Source organism: Echeneis naucrates, chromosome 1 (assembly GCF_900963305.1).
Source record: "Echeneis naucrates chromosome 1, fEcheNa1.1, whole genome shotgun sequence".
NCBI classification, from domain to species: domain Eukaryota; kingdom Metazoa; phylum Chordata; class Actinopteri; order Carangiformes; family Echeneidae; genus Echeneis; species Echeneis naucrates.
This window is the reverse complement of record NC_042511.1, coordinates 11,712,449-11,733,681: the sequence shown is the minus strand read 5'-3', so window position 1 is coordinate 11,733,681 and position 21,233 is coordinate 11,712,449. Positions and strand designations below refer to the sequence as shown.

General features: G+C 42.5%; 1 protein-coding gene across 7 annotated transcripts; it reads right to left on the bottom strand.

Annotated features, from left to right (window-relative positions):
- Positions 1-995: 995 nt before the first annotated feature.
- Positions 996-20,841, bottom strand: dnm2b (dynamin 2b). Of its 7 annotated transcripts, XM_029501634.1 has the most exons (22): positions 20,761-20,841; positions 20,430-20,488; positions 20,180-20,353; positions 14,575-14,648; positions 14,239-14,388; positions 13,931-14,134; positions 13,030-13,128; positions 12,431-12,591; positions 11,870-12,012; positions 11,650-11,785; positions 11,387-11,454; positions 10,908-11,046; positions 8,677-8,763; positions 8,493-8,563; positions 7,480-7,534; positions 4,633-4,743; positions 4,325-4,434; positions 4,127-4,238; positions 3,701-3,868; positions 3,359-3,585; positions 2,499-2,744; positions 996-2,333 (listed from the first exon to the last, which is right to left on the bottom strand). In XM_029501634.1, the coding sequence occupies exons 3-22, from the start codon at positions 20,302-20,304 to the stop codon at positions 2,264-2,266; spliced, it is 2,556 nt and encodes an 851-aa protein (XP_029357494.1). In that variant the 5' UTR covers positions 20,305-20,353; positions 20,430-20,488; positions 20,761-20,841; the 3' UTR covers positions 996-2,263. The 7 variants fall into 7 exon arrangements, with proteins under 7 accessions (XP_029357494.1, XP_029357325.1, XP_029357409.1 ...); XM_029501465.1 differs by lacking the exons at positions 20,180-20,353; positions 20,430-20,488; positions 20,761-20,841 and adding exons at positions 7,219-7,230; positions 17,101-17,533; XM_029501549.1 differs by lacking the exons at positions 20,180-20,353; positions 20,430-20,488; positions 20,761-20,841 and adding exons at positions 7,219-7,230; positions 17,101-17,533 and having other exon boundaries at positions 996-2,330.
- Between the last annotated feature and the right edge of the window lie 392 nt (positions 20,842-21,233).

Here is a 21,233-nt window from a genome sequence, read left to right as displayed (position 1 = left end):
GCATGACAGCTAACCGTTTCCTGCAGCAGATTTAATCTCCTACGAACAATATTCACTTAATATCTTAAACTCTTTATATGACATAGTGCACTTTATCTGCTATATTTTCCCCAGAGCCAAATGGAGGAAGCAATCAGGAGTGTGACCGGTGTGTAGATGCACTTTGCTCTTTGCAACAATTTCGCCTGCAAGTATTTGACCTAATCAAAAACTTAATAGTCATTTACGAAAACAACTTTAATATTATGTGGCATTCAGGTAAAGCTGGTTTAAAGGTTAAATAAGAAATGTTTAATCAGTTGCTCAAAGAATCAGCATGAATTAAATGGATTTGTTGCCATTTAGTATTATTTGAAGAAAAAAAATGTTTAAATTGTCAAGTTACTAAATTTATGCAGTCACCAATGTGGTGTTTTTGTGTCGACTCTACTTCTCTAGTGAATCTCTTCACTGGATTTTTTCACCCATTTTGTTTTAGTTCCTCAGGATTGACAGACATTTCAAGTGGCGACCCAAACTGATGAGGCAAAGGGACAAACAAGATGATTGACGGACAGCGTAGATTAGATACTTAAACTCACGTCCAAGCGTCATACCATATTTATATGTACAGAGGTGACCAGTGCATTGTGTTCCAATCTTATGTTATGGGCGTTATGCTTTCCAGTCACAGCAGATGTAATATTGCAGATCCAGTATTTCTGCCCGGTTCCCTTCCTTAGTGTCAAACTATGTTACACTGGGAACGGCTCTAGAGCTTTTGGTGCATCACATGGAGCAGACTTCTCCAGCTCATGCTGACTGAGCCCCCCTCAGTCCAAGTGTGGGTGGACAACATCTGTTTCCGTCACCAGTGATTGGGACGGGAGGGAACTTGTGGCGGTCGCCTGTGTGAGAAATTTTTCGGTCAGTTTCTCATAAGTGAATTGGTAATAAAAACACAGGAAAGGGAAAACAGGTGAGTGAGACTGCATGCCTTTATTTGTTTTCGGTGCAGGCATACAAACAGCCCCAAACCCAACATGTGAACAGTATCTTAATTGTGTGTTGCCATTGGCAACCACGGTTACTGTGGCAACACACAGCTCCATCATACAGCAAATGCAGCAGGTCACGCCAGGCTGCACACAGAAAAGTGAAAAGCTCTAGTCCTCCACAGCTTTCTTCAATTGACTGCCCTTCAAATCAGACAGTCTTGACCTGAACTACACACTGATTGAATAGCAGAGAGGGAGGAAGCATCTGCTGTCTTGTCACTGTCAGGGCGGGGAAACTGTGCACCGAAGTGTGAGAAAAGGAAAAGGAACGAAGGAAATAACAGCAAGAACATGCACCACACCCTCTTTTTTCACCTTTTTATTCAGTCCATCACTTTGTACATTTTCTGAAAGCGAGGCCCTTTGTTCTTACAAGAGTTTATTTATTTATTTTGTTATCACTGGCTTTTTGAGATGACAATTTACGAAGTAATTATAGAACTCTATTTTTGCTTGATACATTTTTTTTCCACCAAGCAGTGGGAAATAACTGTCTGAGGATGTTTGGCTGTGCAAGGTCATTCTTCAACAACAACTGTATCATTATCTGTAATACACCAGAAGATATCCCTCTGCTGCGGTGCCTCTCCTCAGCCCTTGTCCTCCTGTCTCATATTTAATTGGTCCAAATAGGAGAAATACTAAAGCCTAACTATGTGTGAGAGAGAGAAAAAAAATTGTAATAAAGTAATTAGCTAAAACGTTGAAGCATACAAATTCAATTGGTCAGTCCGATTTTAATGAGCTCATTTGAAGGTTGACTTTGAACTAACAAACAACAAAGGCAAGAGAAAGGACTTTATCAAAAAGTGCTGCTTACTTAATGAAATTCTTAGTGTGTAAGAGCACTGACAAAATATTAGCAAGTATACAATCCACAAAAAATTTATTCTAAAACTATTATATAAAAAGTATCTTGGTTTAAGACAATAAATTTCCAATTGAATCTTGCCTTAATTTATAAATTTTAAGTCAATACACTCATCGAATGTATCCCTTTTCATAAAACTGGGTGCAGAAAATTTCAGCATATTAAAAGTCAAAATTAAAAATGAAATTAAAAACGAAATGCACATTGAAAGGGCCTCAGCTCCTCAGATTCAGTGGGACAATGTAGTTACAGGAATATGAAAAACATGAAAAAGTGTTTCATGAGTATCTTTGCTCAAGAGAAGTAGAAAAGTGTAAACAAAAAGAAATTTGTTTGCGAATGTGTGGCTGGCTTTCTAGTCAAGCAGGGAGGGCTCTGAAGGACGTATGACAGTGGGTCGGTTGGGAGCAGCTGGGGGTCTTCTGCTACAGGAAGAGAGGTGAGAGAGAGGAGGGGAGGTAGTGGGGAGGGAGGGAGGGATGAAACATGCAAGGCAAAAATATCATGAGATAATCATACAGAACAACCCTTCACCAGCAAAACCAAAGCGCCAAATAGCTCTGTATTGTGTGTGTGTGTGAGGCTTTTACCTGGGGATCCCCGGCGGCAGTGCTGGAGGCACACGGGCTGGTCTTGAAGGGACAAGAGGCACTGAGTTGGTATCGGCAGTGTAAGCGGTTTGTCCCAGCGGAGGGCCCGGCCGCGAGGGCACAGGCGGTACCCCAAAGGCCGGTGAGGCGTTGAGGGGGGCCGGGGGGCCAGGGGTGGGCCCCCTCACCGCTGGGGGCCGACTGGGAGGGACCGCTGTTGCTGAGGCTGGGCGGGATGCTGGTGGACTGAAAAACAAGGTCAGGATGCTTTGAAGTAAAAAGTTAGAAAAGCACTTTAAATCCATTGACTAACATGACTACTAACCAATCATGTTACTACTAACTTTAAAGATGCATTTCTTACATTTCTGTTTATTTGACCCTCACCTTAATGAAATTAGCCTGGATAAACTGCACCTATTCTGATATTATAATCGGCTGAACACAGAGTGAAGATCCTTAAACGTTTTCTTTGCAGACTTGTATATGTTCAAGGCTGAGTCAAAATGAATTACTTGAATTTGAGTCAGAGCTAAGAGCAGCAATTGTCTGCGTTGTCTGAGCATGAAAAATGAAAAAATAAATCAACAGTGACTGGAGGACCCCTGCTGGATACAGTGAATAATTATGTAGGTTTGTGTTCTCACTGAGTGTGCTGAATTTTTTTTTTTCTTCCAGATTGCATCAATTTTGTAGTCAAACAAAAGGCATTTATCCTCTTTATAAGTTTAAAAGTGTATTTTGACACTTTTTTGTTGCTGAAACTAAAATGTGTTTCTAACTATATTATTAAAATAACATTTTCTTGTGCTCACCTGTCAGTTTGAATTGAGTTTTTTTTTTAAATACGAATTTTGTACCTTGGCTCCTTGGCTATCCAGGTATCATCTACTGGGGGAGGCACAGGGGTAGAAATGGTGGTGGTGCTTATGTCTCCGATGATGACCAGGGCCTCCTTCAGAGCATGGTACATCCTCAGCATCTCGTCTCTCCTCTGCGCCTGCTCTGCCGACTCCTCCATCAAGCTGCCCTGGTCTCCAGCGGAGTACAGGTAGGCTAGCAGCTCAGAGTGGATGAAGTCCTTTGCCTGGAGACGACAGAGGAAGCAGGAAAGGAGCGCGGTGGATTTAGTTTGGAAAATACACAGACCTACATTACTTCTCTTGATCTGAGTGTGAAAAGAGATGAAGCACAAAATGTACACTGTTGATCATGAGGTGCATGATGGTCTTGGGCATGAGGTCTCTGATGGACTTGTTGACAATGCCGATGTAGGAGTCCACAAGGTTGCGGATGGTCTCCACTTGGCGCTCCAGCTGCGGGTCCATGGACACGGTGTCGCTGGGATTCATCGCATCTTCATTCTCAGGCTAGAGGAGGAAGTGAAAGAAGAAAATGTAGACGCATTCACTGAAACAACACCGGAACATTTTGGTTTATACCAAAGAAAATCCCGGCCAGCAGAGCAGCATATTCAACAAAAAGTAACGCACATTCATGACTGTGTCATTGTGGAGTAGGTTTCTGCATACCTACCTGAGCAGCCTGACTTTTCCTAAAATGATGCAGTCAACTTACTGTTAAACATCCTGAGGCTCCATTTAAGATGTCAACACACCCCTGCATACCTGGTCTTTCTCTGGGTAAACACCAGCCCGGAGGAACGAAGCCTTCCAGCTGTCAACATCCTCCTGAGTGTCACATGCCAGTTCGATCTGGCGCAGGTCTTTGTACACATTCCTGCACGGCATACAAGCATAACCATTAACCAGACGCAAACAGCCCAATGGCAGAAACATCGTTTTAGGACACGGCAGGATCTGTACCTCTGCTCCGTATTGAAAATGGCAAAGACGTGTTTGCTGGACATGAAGCCTTTCTCCACATCTCTCAGCTTCAGGTTGTCCAGAGGCAGCATGTACTTCTTCTCTTTCTCCTGACAAAGCCATGCAGCAATGTAGTATTTATATAATAGGGGAACAGAAAACTATTACAAAGAAAATAACAATTCACTTCAGAATAATACTGCGGCACATAATGACGTGATACAGTCATAATGCAACACTTGGGCACTACTATGAATATACTATAAAAAAATGTGATTAAGCTATGACTGTCCTATAAGCAGACTTACTTCCTCATCTTTGTACCAGGAAAGAGACTCAGCAGTTAGGACAAACCAGTAGTCCCTGGATCCGCCCTTCATGATGCTGATATTGATGGTGAGCCAGCCTCTGCGGATCACCTGCATGCGAGAGTCCAACAGTTGACTAAACTACACACCTCAGGAGAGGGATTCATCTAAAGCAAGCAAATGCACATTTGAAAACAAATGAAACCCCAAAATATATAGCATACTGTGCACGTGCACAGAAACATCACAGCAACGATAAAAGCAGCACATGAAAACAACCGTGCAAATACAGTATACCTCATTCAAAGGAAAAAAAAAATCCTACAGTAGAAACACAAGTACAGCATAAAAACAAATGATGACAAATTCCAATTAAAAGTCACCTTCTCTGCATCCCTCACTTTGCCAGACTGACCAACAAGGACACAAAGGGAAGAGACACTCAGGGAAGGTAAGCAGCAGACATGTGAAGCACCCTCATTTCAGTGATGACCAAACATGAATGTATGATACAAGTGGATAGTCAGCCTTTTGCCACCTCACCAGTCACCTCACTGAGTTTCTCCCAGTGCTTGAGTTGAACTGCTGCAATTTAAGATTTTCCTGCTGTCTATAAAGCGATTTCTCCAGTTTAGCAATACTGACTTACAATGACCTCGAAGCTCAAGCTATAGGCTAATCCTACGTGTGCTTGATCAGTACAGTATACAGTAGCCATCAGCTGTAAAGCCAGACTAGTCCAATGATTGTGCTGTTGTGAGTTGCTCAGCTGTTGAGCCACCAAAATAAATAATTTTGTGCGAGCTTTTGATGCAAAAACACAATTAAATGCTGTTGAGCACCATCAGACCAGATACCAAAGACATTAATAGGCTGAATCAGATATTCATAGTTCTATATTTACTACTCTCCACTACAATGTGTTGATACCTGAGTGTGACCTTTGTATTCCCAGGCCTCCCTGTTGCAGGAGATCTTGAGTCACAACCTGGACCAGACCAGTGTTCAGACTTTCTATGACAGGCACCGGGTGCATTGTTTCACTACTGGGCCTGAGCTTGACTGAGTGCCAGAGGCAGGAAAGCCACAACAACGAACCTCCAGTGCCGTTACATGAGATCACATGCATCATAAGGGTGAAGTTTCAGAAATCAGCACTGAACATTTCAAAACCCATTCACCCATTCATGACAAGATTCCTGAGATAGCACTGCTAAAGGGCCTTTGCGTAGATCAACGGTGCAAACTCATGCATCCAAGCTCTCCAAAACAGAACTCCAATTTTGAAAGATTTACTTGCACTTCAAAGCAACAAAATACTCCTCTGAAATCCATTAATGGCCTTGCACTCGCTATTGACTTCAGTGTCAAATGGAGCTGAAGATCCAGGCAGCTCTGAGTTCAGACAGCATTATGCTGCTGAGGGATGAGACAACGACCTTCACTGATTTCAGCCAGCGTATCTTCCAACACACCCTCGGCCATGGTGGGCTCTGAACATATACTGCCTCACTGCAGGTGGTGTTTATAGAGTAGAGACCATCCTGTGGTGCTACGTGCTCCACTTAAACATACGCTGACATGCTTGTACTGATGATACCCAATTGTCTTGTGTTAAGTTGTAGGTGTATTGTGACAGCTGAAATATTTTTTGGCCTCTATTATGTGCAGTGTAGAGAGGAAGGAAAGGAGAATTAAGACATGCAGGAAGACATGACGTCTTACCAGCCAGGAATTGAACCAGCAACTTTTCCGCTCAAAGGGCTTGTGCATTTGTCAGCCAGCCACTTGCGATGTGAGCTGCCTGAACTAAGTGATAGTGCTCCCTTTCACTGATATTACTAAGCAAAGTGAGTTCAATCATTTGCTGTAATATATTTTTTTTCCACCTAATCTGTCACAGAACTGTGCAACATTTGGGCATGTGTTGTATGTAATTCGCCTGTTTTACTGTCTCTGCAAGAAATTGCCCCATTAAATTATATTTTACTAATAATGAACCCAACCTGGGACACTCAGGTTATTCCATGCTGTTAACTTCAAACCTTACAATGTGCACTCCAGCCTGGTTCATCGCTTTTTACTGTTTTGGCAGTACTGGCAGCGCATTTGTTGAATGATGATGTTTTGTCCATTTCTGTGTGTTTTTTTAAGCTGCAGTGTGTAGAGCTCTCTGGGCCAGCATCACCTGCATTCAGGTACTGCCCAACATAGGTTCACCATATACAGGAACAATGGTGCTGGATCTTATTTACCCTGCAGATGTTTTATTTAGTCTGTTTTATCTCCAGATGAAAATGCCAACCATCTCATTTTCTTTTTTAAAAGTTCCAAAAGTTGTTTCACTAACTTAATAAGTAAGAAATAAGTAAAAAATTATTTGTTTCATTGTGATAATTGGCCACCATTTGAAGGGGGGGGGGGGTCTGGTTCTCGGAATACCACCATGAGTGTGACTGTTTCACTTCCCTATACCTCCATCGTTTAGCACAAACGCGGTTTATCAACATTGTCAGAATGACGTTGTCTTCCCTACCCAACCAATAAAAAAGTGACAAATGAAGGTGCAGGGGGTACGGTACTTACAAGAATCTCTCCCTGGGCCTTAAAAAGGAGGAACAGGAGAAAGAGGAAATGGAAATAAAGAGAAGAGACAAGAGGGGACAGACAAGAGTATGTAAATGTGAAGCAACAAAGGGCAGCAACGACAGGCGCTGTCAGACGGGCTGAGACGACAACAGAAAGAACAAGATATAAAAAAAATTATAAAATAATAATAATTAAAAAAAAAAAAACAGGGGATGCAACAGCTCCTATGATGCGGTGTATGTGCGTGTTTTTGATCACCTGATTGGGCATGACTCTCTTCTTGGTAGCGTTAGCAGCAGTCCTTTGCTGGGCACTGCAGGAGAAAGACATGAACTCAGCTGTAAGAAATACAACACGTCCAAAGCAGAGCAAAGGAAAGCGCGATTAAAGGGGTCGTAAAACCATGTGATGATTCATGTATTTATCTATTCACTATATCACTTATGATGCTTCTCATTAGTTAGATTTGTACTCTGTCATTTTGATATTAAAAACCACCCATCAAAAGTTCTTAAGTTCCACGGTAATGTCTTTGAATAACTCATTTGAAGACAAAGAAAAAAGAGAAAATCCCTGATAAATGAGAGATGTTGGACATTTCTGCTTGAACAATGATGTAATCGTTAATCTACTCTCACTGATCTTCTATCCAAACAGGTAACATCTTTATAGTCAGTGATACGCAGTCTACAGTCTGTATAATTATATATCATATCATCACTCACACTTCATGTTTGTTCGTACCCAAAGTCACAGAGACAGAACGTATGTGATAAGTTTATACCCTACCTGTAGCAGAGAAAGCTCATTGTTCATACAAAGCCTATACAACTTCACAAAAACCCAACTTTTGCACAGTGCTGCTGAAAATTCTTGCTTTGTCATGACTTTGTACTTTTGCAATACAAACAGTTATGAATGACAACGAGCCTTGACAGTAAAGGAATCCAAAAGATATTTTTTGACAGTAATGTAGTTATATGGTCTGGCCACCAGGGAGCACTGGCCAGTGTGTTTTTCATGGACCGTACTTTAAGTTATCAAGTGTCAGTCAGGTTGTAGTGATGATGAGTCAGTTTTCTCTGTGCGTTTTAGTTATTTCACGTGAGCTTAGTTTCCATCCAATCTGACATAAAACATTACTATCCCAACATTCGATTTTTCTTTATTTGTTTCTTTTTTAGGATGTTGAGGAGCATGGAAGGCAGACGATCTGCTGATCGACCTCCATCTCTGCTGACCCTGATCAAAGTCATTCATTAGTGTCTTACTTGGCAAATCCAATGAAGTCCTCATGGTTAGTGTTGATGTAGGAGAGCTCAATGTCAATCAAGAGCAGCACCTGACAGGCAGGACATGAAATGCGTTACAAACACAAATAATGAGCAAGTCCACTGCTTTCCTTACTCTGTCTCTCTCTCACACACACACACACACACACACACACACACAGACCTGGTCTTTGGTCTTGCTGTCTCGCTCTCTGATGTAGGTGGTGACGATTCTCTCTGTCTCTTCCCTCAATCGAGGATACGACCCGAGCTACAGACACACATGCCCCCCCACCCCCCAAAAAAAAACAAACAAACAAAAACAAAACATACACAATCACTGCTGCAGATGCTGTGCTTACACAATTGACTTTACACAAGTTACAGTTACACCCAACCACTCTCAGTAAATATACAACAAAGAAAAACAGACAAGGCAAGACATATGATACAGTATATGAAGGCACAGGAGTCATGCGCCGAGTTCACCATCAGCTTGAGATCTCCCGTCCGGACGCGAAAATTAACTGTGAATTAAAATCAGCGTTGGCAGATTGATATCTCAAGCTGCTAGCGAGTCTCAGTCAATAAGATAAGGACAATGACAAAAGGCAGGTTGAAGTCTAGAAAGAGGCGACGATTAGGGTGAGGTCTAGTGGGCTCTTTATCATGCAGAAAGGGGTGTGTCACAGGAAAAATACATACAATCTCCTCTAATAAGGCAGGGTGAAAAACAGCCACAGTTGTGTCATTTTTAATCAGCCAAATTTCATGGTGTCAGAGGGTTGGGATTTGATTTGATAAGTGAGGCGGGGTGAGGGGTTGTTAAATCACAGATCTCAGTGCTGATGGGGTAAGTGGGCTGGAAGGGTCTGGGATCAGAACTGGGAAGGTTTCCTACATTTCTCATTTCAGAGGAACCACAGGGTGAGGTGGGAGCTGAGTGAAGCCTTAAAGCAGCACAGAGGAGTCACAATCAACAAAACTTGACAAGGACAAGTTAGTTCATTTGATTGACTTTTGTCTCTTTTCTGTCTTTCTTCCGTTACTCTTTTCGGTTCATTTTCCCTCCACTCTCTTCTCCTTGCATTTTAAAAGCTTGTCTCTCTGCTGCTCCTGTTTACCTTTTCAGTGCACTTCCTGATCAGGGCGACAAGCTCGGTGACGACGAGGTCAACGCATTTCAGACAGGGGTCTTTCAGCTTAATGACCTGCTTTTTCACTATAGCCTCAAACGCCAAGTCAGGGGTGAACAGGCCTGTCCTGTGGTGATGGGAGTTGGATGTTTAATGTCAGGTGAAGGAGGAAGAGGAGCAGCATGGGCCATGGTGAGGAAAAATTAACAGTGGTAGAAAAAAAGAATTCCATGTTAGATGAGACAGTTTGGGGGTACAGAAAGAGTTCCAAGAAGGAAAAGAAAGTGGAAGATCGGGAATCTGATAGGAAACAAAAGAATCTGGTAAGTTACATCATGTTCAGAACAAAAACAAGCTGCAGATTCGCAACTGTGTTCACTGCAGTTCCTGCTTCCCCATACGTGTGCATATTCAGGCAACAGCTTTTAGCCGTGCCAGCAGTGTGATACTATCTTTCTAAAAATTGTGTCCAGGATAAAATATATCAACAAAAGCTAATGGACAAATTGTCATGATATATATTTCTAAGCTTATTAAATAAATCCAAACTACTTTGTTGGTCCTTTAACTTTACATCTATTGACAATGTCTGGTCAGAATTTCAACTTAAACATTTGCTTACCAAAAACTATTTTATTTCCCCATTTCCAGCTCTATTTTGCAGTCAGTTCTAAATAACAAATGGCACACTTGTCAAAGATGACATGCTCCACACCAGCAGGTTTGCATGGCCACATTACGTGTCTTCACGTGATCTCTGTGCACTTTGGCTCGTTTTATACATTAAGTGTTTAAAACTCAACACCAACGTTTCCTGCTGCAGTGAAACTTTACTGTCGTCCCTCACACGCACACACAACTACTTGATTCCTAAATGAGCAAATGTGACGTTTTCACATTGACATTTAGCTGAAACAACACGGTGCCTGAGCCACTGGTTTGGCTGTAGACTGTTGTTTAAGCTATAATCTGCAGTTTGTTCTGCGATGAACCTATAGGGATGCATAACAGCCTGTCTGCTTCTGATCACACAGCCTCTCAGAGACACCACCCCAGTGCAGCCAGGGCATTCAACTATGTCAGCAGATTTCAATTTGGGAGAAAAGCTGTGAAAAGTTCCTCAATTCGTCTCATATTTGTCAATGAATAGTTAAAAAAAAAAAAAAAAAAAAAAACCCGCCCCCAAATAAAACCATGTGCTGTAAAAAAGGCCCACGGTAGAACGGAAGCTGGTTGGTCTCTGTGGACGTGGACGAGGCAGGAGACCATGCAGTGATACCTTATTAGTGCACTGTCTGACTGTGTTGATGAGTTCCTGGATGACCAGGTCGATGCATTTCACACAGGGCTCTTTCAGCTTAATGATCTGCTTTTTCACAATGGCCTCAAATGCCAGGTCTGGGGTGAACAGGCCTGTCCTGAAGGACATACAGACAAGACAGACATGGAGACATGGACCAGGTGAGGGGGACAGAAAGACACACAGGAAGAGTGTGAGACAGACATACAGGCAGGGAAGACGTGAGCAGACAGATATTGTGGAAGACCACGTGAGGAGTAGCGGAGGAACAACTGGAGGAAGTTGAGTGGAAGACAGACAGACAGACTGGGTAGCACACTAAAGAATGTCAAGAAACAAAGGGATGGACACTGACACTTGAGCGCAGATAAGACTTTGAATGGGCAAACAGAAAAAGTGGCACATATTGTGGGACAAATGCTGTATTTTTTTTTCCCCGTTTGTTTATCTCCACTTGCCTGACTCCATGGATGTTCTTGATGGCATAGCTGATCTCTTTCCTTAGCTCCTTCTCATCAAACTCCATCTAAGATGCAGTGCAAAAAGATGATAAGGCAATATGGCCACACGAGACTGACACATCACTTCAACACTTTATCTAAGGGCTCAGAGAAACAAGCCTTTCACATGTCATAATATAATATGCATCTAGGTGACTTGTGATTCATTTTTATGTGAAATGTAGAAATGCTGATGTTACTGAAATCACAGCAATAGTCACCTTCACCAGCTCGAAGGGAAAGCGCTCGTGAAAGATACGGTTGATCTTGGCTCCACCTGACAGGTTGGAGGTGTCTACCTGATCTCCAGACCCCTCAATGCACTTCTCAAAGTCAACGCCAAACTGCTGCACCATCCTGTTGATTGTACATATGACAGGGAAAATGTTAGACCTCATTGGATGAATGGATCTGTGTGCCTGCCTCTGCGTGTGCACTGACTGAAGTAAGGCCTTGGTCTTCCGCGCAGGGTCGTCAGGTCGGAAGTTCTTGTACTCCTCCACCTCTTTCTCCAGCGACAACAGTTGGCTTTGCAGCTTGCTGCGTAATCCTGGCAACGTGTCACGGATGTGGTTGGTAAGTTGCTAGAGAGAAGATGAAGATAAAGATACAAATACATCTGAAGACTCCGTCCGATGAAAATCTCATATTAACCTGGTTGACATATCCGAGGCTCATGTTTCTTCTAAGGCTAACAGGACAGTGCACAAGGTTTGATTTTAAAATTTCTTAGTGAGCATAGATTTGCCCCCTTGTTACTTCTTATGTGCAAAAACAAAGTATTAATCACAGCAGAGTATTTTTACATTGTTTATAACCTATCTGCACTCTCCAATCGTTACTTGTGTGTGGCAGCATCCCGAGACACAAATGAACACATACCAAATATTTATATTCCTATAAATTTCTTATAGTAACATATATTGTTATAATATTTTTTACAAAAAGTGCTTCGAAATGAATAAATGAAATACAGTGTGCGTGATCAGTTGTGTGTCTCACCTGATTGAGGGTCTTCTGCAGGTGTGGTGTGCCCATGCGCTCAGCAATGTGCCTGTAAGCAGGATGGGACAGGAAGAACTTCCTCTCAGCAGCCAAAGCAGCACGGATGTCTTTTTTCCCATCAATGTCCTTTTGACTGCGGTTCACCACCCCGATGTAGCCTGAAGAAGATATTGGGGGAAAAAAAAAAAGGGAGAAAAACACAAAGATCTGTGCACTGGTGTTGTTTATGTCATGTGGACTTGGAAAAATTTAATTATTTGTGAATCAGTTTCATAAACTTCAATGCCAATATGTCACTGATGTTTGTGCTCATAAAATATCTGAGCACCACTTCTCGTTTGCAGACATCTGTGTGTTGGGATATGACTGTGTGATAGTGTTATCTGGCAGGCGTCATATTGTGATCCAAACCGACTGTTAGCATGTTTTGGTCGGCAAGCGTGCCAAAAACCAACTTCTGTTCCATCGCAACAGTATGCAGGGCCGGTTTTTTTTTTTTTTTTCTCAAACCATGAGTGTAAAATTCAGACCCTCTCTAAACATTTGGCCAGTCTTTGAACCGATCGGCAGGTTAAAATGAGTGTATGTGGTCTCACCTCTGCGCAGTGGCAGCAGTTTGTTTTCGAGGATGTCCCGTGCATCTGTCCCTTCGTCCATCAGGTCCAGCTTGGTGATCACGCCAATTGTCCTTAGGCCTAAAGAACAAAGTGTCGTTGTTATTGCTCTCTAATATTCACACAGGGTAGAATGATAGTGATGCAGTTGAATGTTAATAATCCAGTTTGGGTTTCCATAAAGTTTGTAGTTTCAGAACCTTTCCAAACCTTTCTGCTGCGAAGTTATTAATAAGACTCATGCATGTGGTATCCTAACATGCGAAAATAAAGTATCATAGTTCATCATACTGATTCTTTTTTACAGTTTTACTTCTGCATGCTAACCTGCTAACCTGTTAATTAGTCTTTAAGTCCTTAGTCCCCATCGTGACCTTCACTAAACTTAAGGTTCCGATGGGGCTGTTGACAAATTGCGACATGACTAGTTGGTGTGAAACAGCTCATTAACCTGTGAGTATCATTTATAGATACACTTACAAGCCTGAAGCTTGAAATGGTTCTAGATCTTCTGGATTGAATAAAAACGGGCAAAAGGCAGATATAATTAAATGTAATCACATCTCTTCTAATCTTACTCAACATATCTATGCTGCCAGGAAGTCTTTTAATAATGTAACTGTTAATTATTCGGATGAGCCGGCGTCTGCACTGAGGCAAAGATTAATGGAAAGAAGATGAGTGCTAATGGCTGCGAGATACAGAAAAGAGTAATTAGCTGTGTGCCAAATTAGAGGGGGGGGGGGGGTTACACAAAGGATCTAACAATTTAAAAAGAAAAGAAATCTGAAAAACACACATATTCTGATATGATCTTCCAAAACAAAGATGTGAATTCTTCAATGTCGAACACACACACAGAAATACACACACTTCCTCTTACCCTGAGGATCCACTTCCTTGGCTATTTTTAGGGCGTCAGAGTTGGCCAAGTCCGTGTTGGCCGGGGTGACAGCGAGGACCAGACAGCTCTCCTTGGTGATGAACTGGAGCAGCATGTCTCTGATCTGGTGCTCTATATCCGCAGGCTGGTCTCCCACAGCCACTTTGGTCATCCCCGGCAGGTCGATCAGGGTCAGATTCAACACTGAGACATTTCGATGGGTACACAACAAAGAAGGAAGGACTCAGTTACACAGAGGGTAAAAACAACTACTTTGTATGAACGTGCCTGTGTGTGTGTGCCGTTACCATTCGGGGAATAGACCCGGAGGTTGATGGGGATGGGGGAGATGCCTTTGTTGGATCCAGTGAGACGGTCTGTCTCTGCTTCAATCTCCTGACGGACCTCATCGAAGTCCACAAATTTGCGGCCCTTACAATGCAGGAACTCTGCATACTCTGCTCAGATAAAACAATTCAGGCAAGAGCAATGGATTAACAGCCAGTGAGTGTTGAGACAAAAGTTCACACTGTGTACGCCTGGCAGATACAAAGACATTGCATTTGCATTTGAGACGCCCCAGATTTTATTTCTTGAAAAGCCTTGAGGACAAACTCTACCCTAGCTGCTTGACTCATACTTGCCTGCTTTACTGTTAACCAGCTGGAGGATGAGAGGACGACGGGTGACGATGCCAGATCCTCGTGGCAAAAAGTCTCTGAAGAAGAGGCAGAGGCAGAGTTTAGCACACATGGCCTCACACAAAGAGAACAGCAACAGGCAAATGGCTTTCTGCCTGAGGAGGCTGTGGCAAGTAAATGAATTACTCAGCAACATGATGCTTCTGACAATAAATACAAATTATCTGGAAAAGAAAGAAACAAGCATGCACATTTGCATTTTATTTTCAAATCATGTCACACCTGGCTCTACTAAGACGAGAGTTACAGCTCGAAATTTAGTCCCTTGTTGTAATTACATTCACAGACTTCTGTCTGTGTCTGTCTCTTATTGATACAAGGTCAAGACTGACTTACAACTCAGTCCATTATGAATAGGGCAAAAGTTCACCCTCCTCGTTACACATGTGTTCATGAGAATGGAAACTACTGTTCAATCGAGCAGTGATCATTTCCAGGTCACTGACTACACATCTCTCTGAGCCATGATAATATGTCTGTCTGTCTGTCTTTCTGCCTCTGTGTTTGCCAGGTCAGAGGCAAAGAGTCGGGCTTTAGCAGACACTAACCAGGCCAAACACACATACACACACAGAAAACAAAATGCACACTTCTTTGAACACATATGCACAGCCTGTGCCTGCTGTCTACTGCTGACAGAGCAGTCAGGATGTTACACAACTGTGATTTCCATTCTCTTTCCTCATCTCTTCCTGTGACTTATGAAACCACAACACAAATACGTTGATTACCAACAAGACAGTTAATCAATTCAATCACTGATTCATTTGTTCAGTAAACATCTCTGCCAAACATTTGCTGGGCAAAAATATCAATACGTGAGGATTTTTGTTAAAGAACGAATTTCAGCTTTCTCGACTGTAAAGTCCACATCAGATATTTTGACAGGAAAGGTTATTCGAAGCTGTTGGGTCCAGAGCGTGTTTCATTCATTAAAAATTCAAATATGAATCAATATTGACAATGATCGCTGGTTGCCGTGTAACTTCAGGCCTCCTAAATTTGTGACATCTTAAAAGGAAGACTCTTGACTCTTGTGACTTGTTGGAGAGATAAAACTCGTCATCCCCCTCACCAAAAAAAAAACCCTGTGACAACAGGAAAATGTTTTTCTCTTCTTTCAGACTGCTTAAATGAATCTTGTGGCTTTGGAAGCACTGATCCAAATTATTGAGTGGGAAGGGAAAAAATGACACTGGACAGTAAAGGAAATGAGTGATCGCTGCAGCCTTGTCTTACTAAAATGAACTGATAACATTGCATCACAGCCAGTGTTACACTCCTACAAGTCAGTGGGCTGACTGAGAAACATGGAAACCCTTGTGTGGGTATCTGGTACCCAGTGTGTCATATACACATGACAGTGCAGCTGGTGACATCACTGATGACCCCAGCACTAACACATCAATGCGCCTACTGTCTCCCCCAGCCACTGCTTGGGACTTGGAGACAAAAGGCAAGGGGGGGAGAAAAAAAAAAAAAAAAAAACAGGAGACACAGCCATCTCGTCGATGTTCTCTATATTTTGGGCAACAAGTGCAACCATTCTGACATGTAGGGAAGTGAAGCACTCCCATTTCTGTGTCTCCACACTGGCAGTAAAAAAAAAATGCAACACAAGCAAAGCTTTTTCCTCTTGCCTTCCCTCACAGCCAGATTTTATCCTAATCTTTGTGTCACATATTTTGACTTCAAAACTGCCTTTCCCACATTGTTCTGACCTTGGCGGGCCGAGTCTACCATATGGCATTAATGTTGAATTTCTGGCTATTCATCATCAAGAACGGCCCACAAGTGCCCATTGAAATTCCTCCAAACTCATTCATCACCCTCACAAAAACCTCGAGCAGAGTTTGCCTGCTTTGAAAGCAGAATCCAGCCATTTTCATTTTTACTGCCTGACTCTCCACTGACCCTTTTATCTGACAATGAGCTCACCCAACCTGACAAGAGCCTTTTTGTACCCTCACCCTTGACAGTAAAACGCTGACTACATATCATAAAGCCCATAAAGATGCATGCACAGCACTGGGCAAGCAGTCTCAAGGAAAGGCAGCCTTTGTAAATATTTGACAGAAGAGGCCTATTATGAATCCCTGAGCACACAGATGACTGTCAGTTTATGTGCTGAGGAAATGAGGTTTTAACAGCACAGATTCAGGGCATGGGTCGTCAAACTAAAGCCTCTGTTTGAATCCACTTTTGTCTCTGAGTCAACAGCTGTTTTTTGCGCAAAATGCGTAAATTACGACCGAGAATAGCTCAGCTCCAAAATGGAAAGAATCCATTTGGGGGAAAAAGGAACTGGGAGGCACCGACACACAGCGCGTAAAAAAAGTGCTTAGTTGGCGACTTTTGCGCAAAAGCTTTCATTGTAGAAATTAAGGGAACAAATCGGGCCACCAACTATAAGGAAGGTTCACTTTGGGAGCATTACATGGATTTAAGATCACAGTTAAACGGTACAACCTCCCGACGAAATTCTCCAGCACGGAGCTTTTCCCTGCGCTCTGGCCGCCGACCACCGCTATCTGCGGCAGGTCCAAGTTGCAGCTCTGGCCGATGGAGCTGAACGCGTCCTGGAGCTTGTTAATGAGGGGGATGAGATCTTCCATCCCCCGGTTTCCCATCGCGGACACCTCGGCCAGCCCGGCGGGCTCTGTCCTGCCCTTCTGCCCCGGTCCAACTACAGCCAAGAGCCGGGAGGAGAGGAGGGGGTCTACGCTCCGACGGCAAAGCAGGAGTTTCCTGACGGCCCGGCAGACCGAGAGCTCGATGTCATGAAAACACAAACAGGCTGAGAGTCAAGAGTCTGGGCAGCGACCACAGCCCGCAGGGAGGTCACAAACGGGATGATTGCATGATAAAAGTGGCCACATTAGACCGAAAACTTCTGCCATCATCCGGTCAGGCGACACCCAGCCTCCGCCGGAGAGCCCGGCTCCGCCTCCAGCGGCAGCTGGCCCGCTCATTGGTCAGATGGAGCGTCCGTCAGAACAAGTGTACACCAACATGTCCTTTTTTTTAGGGGGACTTGGACTTTGACAAAGTAGGAAAGACGAGTCTAATAAACGCACACAGCACATTCAGATTCCAGAAATAGTCACGACTGTGTCAATAGTCATCGTTTCCCTCAGTGTTTGAGCTGCAGGCTGCCAACAGGTACATCCAGCTTTTACAAAAATCAGAAGGAAAAAAATCTAATTTAAGCTTAAAAGAATATATAATATACACACTTATAAGGAAATTCATGTATTACAGCATTTTGTAGATTTTTAGGAACTTTCCCTAAATATTACGTTTATACACCCAAACAAAATATAGCTAATGGTGGTGGTGGTCTTTGTTTGAAAAATAAAATCCAAACAAGGGAAGTCAGTCAGACCCACACCTGCCAAGTATCCCGTTTTTGCCCGGGAATTTCCCGTATTTGACCTGCATTTATTAAAAATAATAATAATACCCCGGGGCTACAGTAACCTACTGCATGTAGAGTAGGTGGTAGTTGTCGCGAGGTTAGTGTGACAACAACGCAAGAGAAAGACAAAGATGGATGATGGACGGCACCGCCACAAAGAAGGCAAAAATGAAAATGAACAAAACAAGTCATGCATTTTGTGTTTTCATTTAGGCTATAATGTTCACAGCATGTCAATGCAAACAAAGGTAGGCCTCTACTACGTCCTGAACTTTAACCAGCTTTGTTTCCTGTCTGCCATTATTGGGCAAATTGATTAATCCAGGTGTGATGGACCTCAGTAGTCATAACAACAATGGTCAGACACACCTGGATTAATCAATATGTCCAATAATGAAAGACAGGAAACAAAGGAGCTGGCTGAAGTTCAGGACGTAGTGGAGCTGCATAAAGCTGTCTTAAAATGTACGGGATACTGGAGCTTAGTTGGGGTGGTGGGACGGCACGCGGCGGGTGCCGGAAAATATCCCTTATTTTCAAATCCAAAACTTGACAGGTATGGACCAGATCAACAATATTACATGACAACCTCAAAATCTTCAAATCCTACAAAAAATCTCACTAGAAAAGAAAAAAATTGATTGTTCTCTAAATTGTGAATGTTGTAAAATTTCAGAAAGCCAAGGCGAATTGAAGGGTTAATGTAGGTTAGCGCCCATCCAGTCTATCCTTGGTAGCCTGTGAACACACACACACACATAGTTTATTGAAGAATTTTTAGTGAGTCCAACTTCAAAGTGTTGTTTTCTAATTGGTAGGTTAACTGGCTTACAGGCAAGAAAGAATAATTACATAGCCTTGTTTAACAAACTAAATAAGAGCCACAATCAGCTGAGAGTGCTGAGGACACACATTTATCATTTTAATGTTACATTATATTTCTTCAAGCTTAGAAAAGTGACAATATTAATATGTTTACAGAAATAGCAGAGGCTAGAAATGATGTCTGGCTGCTTGTAAAATGCAATGAAAACAGACACACACACTGTGATACTGTCAGAAAAGAGCCCGGAGGTCATTTGTACTGCAGAGTAATATGGCCCATAGTTTTGGTTTGTTGTTAGATGACATCTAGCAGATGTGGTAATTGTGACAAGAGCGAAAATGAGAAGTGCAGTGACGTAGACTGTGAAATGACAAAGTCCATGTTTGTCCGAGGTTGGAGTGGATGGATGGAGCAACACAACGGAGGCCTAAGAAGCAGGAGAGCAGCGTTCGATACCCATGTGGAGGCAGCAGTTGTTTCTGTTGCCCATGGACATTGGACAAAGTTATTATTATTCGAACTATGACTATAAATATAATCTAATGTTGAGGAAGTGCTTATTTTACTATACTATGGTAGGTACCCCACTTTGACCACTGGCATGCTCATCATTGTGACCATGACAACCAACGTCTAGCTCCATTTCTGGAGACTTGTGTATGAGTCGAATCGGAGGATTGAAAAAATAAAACCTGTGATTGCTGATGTCTGAGAATCACATTTGTTGGAGAATCACATTTGTGTTTGCTTTGCTGCCTCAGATACTACGATGCAGCCTCTGTAGGGAGTTAAATACTGAAAAAGTTAACTCTGTAAACAATATCCAAAGGTGCTTCACAAGGCATTGTGGGTATTTAGGATTAGCTAAATGAGTTGCTACTCTAACTACTTCTAATCAATGCCTCATCATCTGACACTGAATGAGCTGGCCGCATGAAACCACACTTCCCGTTTTACAGCGGTAACTTCTGTGGCTGCTTTGGTAAAGTGATGCATCATATGTCAGGTCAGTTATGACTTTATACCACTATAATGTATCATGTATATGTAAATCTAAATATTATATCTAAATGTATAACAGCTACCACTGACTGACTCACTGTACAGACAGCAGGATTCATATTTTATTGGGTTCTGAGAACATTATCATAATAATAATAACAACAATGATGAAAAAAATTGAATGTTGCATTGTCACTTACACAATTGTATGAAAGGCAAGCTAACTAACTAAATTGTACCGAACAGGTGCATGGCTGTCACCCTGAGCAGTCATTGGCCAGGGGCCTTTGTTTTTAATCTACCTCAGAAAGTGGAGCTCTGTGTGTTGAGGCTGGGACACAGTCTGCCTGAAAATTGATGGTGGAATAGTCGGTGGGAAGGTCAATGGAATAATAAACGGACGGCGGCATGGCGTTTGGTCTGGCATTCTGGTTCAATTCCTGTATCTCCTCGTAATCATGACCTCTGTGGTTTTCCTGGGGAGGAGAGGGTGAGGAAGGTGCTGTACACATATGAAAATTTAGAAGCACAGAAACACATTCAAATACACACCTCTGGGTTTCGTCCATCTTCTACAGTCTGCTCTGATGACCCCACGGGAGCACAACGTGCTAAGACAGAAAACATTTAGACGTTTAAACAAAAGGCCATTTAGGAAGAAAAGAAAAAAACTGCCTTTAGGGGATTCCTCACATTGGCAATATTTTCACTTTGGACTCAAACATGTTTCAATGAATCACTAGATTTGTTTCTGAATCAAATGTACTGAACTGTACTTTGATAGGCCAACACTTAAAGGGGATTTGTTGACAAGAGCAAATACTATGTGTATATACTAAGTATGTATGTGTAGGAATCCTGTTTTACGTGCTCGCACCCTCACCTTGTGTGCCAGAGACTTTACATCCATACAGTATTAGTGCAATCACAACCATCAGTAGCACTCCCAGACACACTACCACAGAGACAATCAAGCCTGCAACCAAGAGACAGCAGTAGAATCAGATGAAGATTAGATTCAGTCATTGTGGTTGCCCTCTGAATTCAGACCTGAAGGAGAGCATGTGCTTAGTGTGTGTTTGTATATGAGTGAATAGTAAAGTGATAAAGTCACCAGAGTCTCTATGCTCATTGTGGAGATTTGTTGTTGCTGGTTTTTTTGCCGTTGTTGGATAAATTGAATTGCCTGATGTTTTTTTTTCGATGCGCCTTTCAGCTGTGGGTAAAACATGAAAAGTGATAAGATTTGGGAAGTGAAGATTAGGGAGGAAATAAATGCAAAGATGGGGAAACACCCACACACAGATGTTTTAAATGCAGCAAATTTGTCTATCTACAGCTGTAGTTTTTTTTTTT